The sequence below is a fragment of the Antrostomus carolinensis genome, unplaced genomic scaffold (assembly GCF_000700745.2).
Source record: "Antrostomus carolinensis isolate BGI_N321 unplaced genomic scaffold, ASM70074v2 scaffold28070, whole genome shotgun sequence".
NCBI classification, from domain to species: domain Eukaryota; kingdom Metazoa; phylum Chordata; class Aves; order Caprimulgiformes; family Caprimulgidae; genus Antrostomus; species Antrostomus carolinensis.
In genome coordinates this window covers 2,655-9,758 of record NW_010288151.1, presented here as the reverse complement: position 1 = coordinate 9,758, position 7,104 = coordinate 2,655, and the positions used below count along the sequence as shown (strand labels likewise).

The 7,104-nt window shown below is 39.3% G+C and overlaps 1 protein-coding gene across 1 annotated transcript; it reads right to left on the bottom strand.

Annotated features, from left to right (window-relative positions):
• Positions 1-315: 315 nt before the first annotated feature.
• On the bottom strand, positions 316-5,999 carry PCTP (phosphatidylcholine transfer protein). The gene is made up of 5 exons (XM_010165737.1): positions 5,825-5,999; positions 2,211-2,290; positions 1,702-1,873; positions 943-1,010; positions 316-471 (listed from the first exon to the last, which is right to left on the bottom strand). Exons 1-5 carry the CDS (start codon positions 5,997-5,999, stop codon positions 406-408), a joined length of 561 nt encoding a protein of 186 aa, XP_010164039.1. The 3' UTR covers positions 316-405.
• Between the last annotated feature and the right edge of the window lie 1,105 nt (positions 6,000-7,104).

The following is a 7,104-nucleotide window of genomic DNA, read 5'->3' as shown; positions in this document are numbered from 1 at the left end:
AGAGATGGAGACTCCACAACCTCTCTGGGCAGCTTATTCCAGTGCTCCAACACCCTTACAGTAAAGAAGTTTTCCTTAAGTTTGTGTGGAAAAATATTTCAATAAAAATATTTCAATCAACAGAACTCCTCTAGCTGACGCGTGACAATCAGCAAAAGCAAAGCATGGGGGACAAGGCTAAACTTAAGTACTTTCAAAAGCATGCAGCTGATGTTGGCATTACCTTGTCAGTGGTTAGCTCTTTAGCTGGTGATGGAAACAAAGATCTAATGCAATCCAAGGCATAAACCAACTAAAATAAAATTATTTCCAATATTAGAGGTAGATTTTATCCAGTGTAATATATAATAGCCACTCCTTTAATTGGAGAGCTCTAGGAATTAAACAATTCAGAACAACTTTGACTTATGTTCTCTTAGAATAATTTCGGCAAGCTATTTGCATATCCTTCAAGAAAGTAGGTACACCACTCTGTAAAGAGAAAAGTGGAAAAGTCATTCTTGCATAGTGTCATCAAGAAAAACTACAATCAAGATGAGAATTTCCAAGGCCTTCAAACAAATACAGGACAATTCTAAGATCTGGTACAAAGCAGCAGACCATTCCTTTAATCCTTCATGAACAGATGGTGTTATTGAAGTTTGCTTGTGTTAAGGCTATTCACATATGCTCTGGAACATGGATTTATTGGTTTTGTTGCACAAATTTCCTGATTCACTAACCAAAGGAATTTGATAGGAATTAAAAAAAAAAAAAATTAAGACAACTACCATGAGAGCAGACAATAGTGAGTCTGTGGGACTGCATAAGAGCTAGGAAGGTCAATAAATCAATTTCAGAAAAAAATAATTCTACCCAACAAGGAGAAGACAGGTATGGATGCAGTGAATACACTGTTTGAAACGTTAGCCAAAGACAATCGTGATGTCATTCTTTACTTACCTTGGCAGCCCAATTGACCAGCCGTGATGGAATCTTGCCACCAGGATTATCAAAATAGTACATATAGACTAGAGATGAGAGAAAAGTTACCAGAAGGTTATCCAGTCATAGTCTGAGTGTTAGCTCTAACATCATATGACAGAAACTCGCGGTGTGCATGACCGAAGCACCAAGTACAACAGTTCTGCTCTAAATTCTTCACAAAAAAGTAAACTTGTACTGAAGTGGAATGTGAAGCTAGTCATTCCCAGTTAACCCCATGGAAGCTGAGAGTGTTATAATATTAATTTAGACTATTGCAAAACATTTTAGTCTCATAAAATAAGGTTGTCTTTAAAGGACTAATCTCAGACAGGAGTCAATCTGTAGGCAAACCCTTTAACCTATAAATCTGTCAAACATGATTGTATAATTGCCAAGTTAACCATATAGCAGCAACCATCAGACTCTACCCAACCGAACTGGCTGGCAGGAAAAGAAGTGTGGGCTGGGGGAGGAAGGGGTGGGATGGGGAAGCAGAATGAAGTGGTCAGTAGTCTATTCTTAACTACCCAGCCCAATGGATAAATAAAAGATTTTTAACAGTAGCATACTGCACTGGATGTTTCCAAAACTTCCATTCATTTCCTAGTGCTCAGTACATCCACTTTATGATAACTGGTTTAAGCTTAAAATTTCCAGTCTCCCTCTCTGTGCATTTTGCTAATACACACATTCTTCAGCTACATGACTTATGATGACACTTTCTTGACCTCTTACCTTTAGATCCAGTCTTGCCATCACTTTCAATAGCCAGACTTTGTTTATAGCTTTTAACTCTGATAATGCCAGGCTTTTCAGGGCACTGAGGAACAGACACACTTTGAGCTAACACAACCCAGATCTTCCGTCCATCAACATCCATCTCTCGACATTCACGAATATAGACATACTGTATTCCAAGTTGAGGAGGCATGTCAAAACATTGTCAGCTTGACATATGATGAATTGACAAGTGAATTCCACTGCAAATACCAGCCCCTGCAAGTTATTTCTTATGCTTCTACAGGATTCAATCCTGCAGATTAGTAATTCAGCTATGTGAGCTCTACTTGTGCATGGGAACAGGCACCCACACTCTTCTTCATGCTATACATATTCACATAATGTGAGGACTGCAAGATCTTAGATGAAGTGCTGCAGGGCAGTAGGATCAGTACATTGTTGGGATCCCTGGATGACCAGGTGACAAAAAAACTGCAAGAGGAACAAAAAGCTTGAAAGGATACATCTCTGTTTGAGAGAGGAAAAGGGTACTTCACTTCCCAGTAGATTACTTTTTCACCATCATATGATTTCTCATACAGCGCTACAGTTGAAAAAGGAAGATTGTTAGGTATTTTTCAATTTCTACTGCAAGAGAACCATACATGGCATCAAGAACTGCTCAGATTTCTGACATGAACACATTTTACACACAACCCTTAAGTCAAAATTGATACACACGTAAAGTTGTAGCAGCAGAATACATTAAAAAGAGTTCTATAGCAGGGTTGTTCAGGAACCAAATACACAAAATAGGTGGCCTGTTTTTCTGCTGCTATGGAATTCATTGATTTAAAAAACAAACAAGCAGCAAACACAAAAAACCCCAAAACACAAACCCAGAACAATTCTGAGGGAGGCAGAGTCAAATTCCTTTTCAGACAGTTAGCTTTCCATCTCAAAGATTTTTCCTCGCCTGTGCATCTTCTATATAATTCTGAGCCACAAGTACAGTATGCTTTTTTCACAAGCACGTCATTATCCTTGTAAATGATTCTGAGTTAACATGAAACTAGGACAAGTATTGCTTTCTAATACCTGAAGAGGTCTTACATGAAGGTTTAATGAAGTTTGGAAAAGCTATTAGGAATTTCACAGCAGTATATACAAGCAACAGTGAAAAAGAAGCTTGAGTGGTTTATGAGCCTTCACTACACCACTTTCAGTCTGCCTGGAAACTCAATCAGAAGGCAGCTGAATAGGAAAAAAATATCCAAGAATAGTGCCTAAAACATGGCAGTGACTCAGCCAGTAGTGTGGCATGAAGGAGAAAAATTAGATTAAATCAAACTACATAACTGAGTTTGAAAACCTGTCTACAGTACAGCTTCCTCCCTTGAGGCAGAAACTGCCGTTATCAGGGTAATGGACCTGATAAGCCACAGGGCTGAGCCAGGGGAAATTCCTTTCTGCTCAGGGATCTGGGCATTCCATGGGTGCAGTTAACAAGGAGGTCATCCAAAAAGGTCGTTCACATTAACAGTCAGAGTGGTCTTTTCCTCCTTTAGAGGAAACACCTGCCTAGAGGTGTTATATATCCTTCACTGCTAATGCACAGTCTGCCACATCACTTTAAATTACTCTGAAAATAAGGCTAGAACAGACTGCTAACCCCGTTGTTAAGGCAAGAAGAGTGCCACAGATGGGAGATTCTTTCCCTTTTTTTTTTAACATGTTCCAAACTAGGCTCCTGTTAGTATGCCCTGCAAGTCAACTGTCACTCAGGAAAAGAGCTTCTCCTCTTCTCCAGGCCGGAGCAGTATAGGATGCACAATACTCCGTGGTGTACTGAGCTACAGCGTTGTGCCATCCACCAGAGGTCACTGGAGCATTGGTTTATTAGCTTGATTTTCATTTCCAGCTGCAGAGCTTTCCTTTTTCAAAGGGATTAAGACATTATTTTAAAGATTTCAGTGAAATTTATAGCTACTAAGTCATCTACCTTTTCATCTTTGCAAACACAGGAAAAACACACAAATTCATTCACATCCCACCTGTATTCATTTTAGTCTGCCAATACTAGTGGACAGCTTCTGATCAAAGCAGAACACAGTGCATTTTAATCAATAACCAGATTTCACTTAGCATTACTACAATAGATCCCAAGTCCATTTCATTCATAACAGGCACAGCAGCATTTGCTGCTTTAGCAGTCAATTATTACCATTAAATAGTTGGGAGGTCTGAGCTCAATTAGGATGGTGTTGCAATCAGGATTAACAAGTTTCAGTATTGCTCAGGCTCAATCATTTTGTATCAGAACCATATGGTACCTCAGTCACTAATCTACAGTTTAGTCACAACTTCCGTGGGGTCATGCTTGATCTACTCTTGCTGAGGGTTTGCCCGAGACCTCAGAAATGTTGGTATCAGACTGCTGCTGCTGTTGCATTGCTGTTAGTACCCTGGCTATTTCCAAAGCAGGCTCCTGGATATCTACAAGATGGGAACACCCTGAGGCCTGGCCTCTGAAGTACTCACAGGAATCCTGGCCATATCTGCCTCCAGTCAGGCCTTCATTACGAGTGTTGCCGAACAGAACTAGAGGATAGAGATTGGCTCCTCTTAGGCTTAGTGCGGGAGCGGTTACATTTTCAGCTAAAAAAGCATCTACTTCTACTCTGCTCTCGTTTTTATTTCAGTGCCAGCCAGCAGTTCCGCAGAGAACTCCTTTTATAGTTTACATGGAAAATGTTGGCTAGCACTATTTCATCATATGTAGACTTTTAAAGAATGGGTGGGCTTGTGCCAATTTTCAAGCTAAAAGGAAAACATTAAGTTTATGCCCTTCAGGAGTTAACTTCTGTGAAACGCTGGACTTGAAGTACCAGCACAAGTATAAATTCACAGATGAACATATCATGGTCAGCAAGGATATAAACACCAGCTCTGCAACATTATCTAGTTTTTAGTTTAAGCGCGTAGCTTCCCCCAACTGCTTCCTTTCTTTTCTCTTAAAAACAAAAAAGTGTTTAAGAAGGATTCAGTTCTCCTAAATGCAGTTAAATCAAAGACTACCAAAGTAACTTAAGATAGCATAGTATTTTTACATCCAATATGTTGGGTCCCACTCCAGCTCTTTTTGTGTCATTAACGGCAAAGTGGCCTTTGCTACAAGAAAGCTATTGCCCATTTTGACAAATAACACTAATGAAGACATAGCTTAAGTTTCATCAGGTACTGACATGAGTCAAATATGCAGTTCTCCGTACCAATACGGTCAAAGACATTATCAGTAATCCTTCACCATAGAGCTGTCCTAGACTTAACAAACACAACATCTAACAGTTCTTTGTTTTTTAACACTGTTCTTTGTTCAGCAAAACACTCTGACCGTGTTTCAGTTTTATTGACCTGAACTGATTTTAAGCACGGGCTCAAAAGGGAAGGGCTCCTCTTCTTTAAAATAAATGGATTACTGGATGCCTACATCAGCTGAATCCTTGCCTTGTCACTGCTGACTTAAGATGTTTTAACATCATATGGATATCCAGGTTCAACTCCCTTTTCAAAAGATAATGTTAAATAAACACATCTAAATTAGTTATTCCTTTCTCTGTAAAAGCCCAAAGTCACCAATTATTCTCTTGATAAACCCATTTCCGATTGTAAAAGGTGCCAAGAACAATGAATGCTTTCAGGAAAAGACATTCCATCACACATCAAACTGGTGCAAGCCATTGCACTGCTACCCTGCAATACGCAAGGATGCACAAAAAGTACCATCTCTGTTTCTCACCAGAATATCTACTAAAGTTAAACAACTAAAGTTTAATGTAGGAATTACAACAACTAGAAGCTGCAAGGTGCTCCAGCATAACAAGTGATGCCAGTTATGTGCTTTAGCTGACATGGAAAGATTTCATTCTCGAAGAAAGCTACATGGTGATTAGATGTTAGTTGTTCCACATCAGTTTTTACTTGTATATTTGCGGAGTGAAACCTTAACCCAGAAGATACTTCAGTCTGACTTCAAGTCTTTGAATGCAGCAACTTTAAAATACCTTTGAAGAAAGTTTTAGAGTGAAGAGTCAATGTGGATGTGAAGCTTGTTTTTAGAATGCCTAGATAAACTTACCTTCAACATACTGATCCCACTGTTTTCTGAAATCTAAATCCATATAGACATCTGCACACAGTTTTGGGGGACAGTCAGCAAGACCACCGAAGATTTTATACTCATAAAGTCCTGATGGCTGTGGAAACAGAATAGGGAGAGGAAAAATCACACAGGAAAGGGAAGTACTCTGCATCAGGGAGAACAGCTGAAGGAAGTTAGGTGGGGCACATACTAAAAGTCTGCTCAAGAGCTGTGAAAGCAAGTGTTCAAAAAACAATGCAAGATTCAGTCTTTAACCTCTCAACTTTTTGATCTATACATGAAAGTTTAAATCCAGACAGGCTGACCTGCCCAGCACAATGGTTGTTCCTTCCCTTACACCAGTACCCTTTTACTTCATAAGCAGTTCCAAAGGGAGCATGTTTCTTCACACACACACACACACCCCTTTACATCTCCAGTGGTCAGTGTGGAATAAATCCTACCCACACTGAAGTTTAGCAGAAGCATTAAATCATTGTGCCAGGGTCTCCAGACTCTATATAATGTGTTTGAGAATCTCATTCCAGGAGGTTTCAAAGTACTGCATGACCTGTGATAAGCTTTCCAGCAAGTCAGGTATGCTTATACATGTGATACAAGAATGCTTTACAAGGTTTGTGCTTATATACAATGCACCATTATATCTGCCTTCAATATTTATCAGCTATTTTCTTTCTGAAAGCTGTCTGCACTGAAGGGGTGGGGTGCAGGATATCTCCTATGTTAATACTTTTAATGCTTCTCTCAACATATGGAAGCTCCATCTGTGCCTATAGAGCAATGTTTGTTCTATTCTTAATACCAGTTCAGGACTAAATTAAAAACAATGAGAGTATTTTGAATATACAGTGTAGGAGCCAAATTCAAGCATTTCCGAGGAAAGGAAGTATTATACAAGATTCAGTTAATGAATAACTGATTTTTCTTCTTTCCCTCCCCTTCACAAATCAACCCTAGAAGATGAAGATTTGATGTACCGGAAGATAATAATGGGACTAAGAAGCTTAAACTACTTACATTCACTGTGGCTTCACTGAAGCATCAACCCCTAGCTTCAAATGTGAACTGTTCAGCACCTGTGCAGCCCCAGGCACTCACATCATCTTTGTAAAAAGCATCACAAGAAAAATGAATTTTGAAAATACCACACCTGAAATTGAGCAGAGACCTAAAAGCACTACAGTGGTACTTCAAAAATAGTTGGTTTACCTTAAACACTATTTAATTCCTGGTCACTAGTCAGAAATGCTATGTGG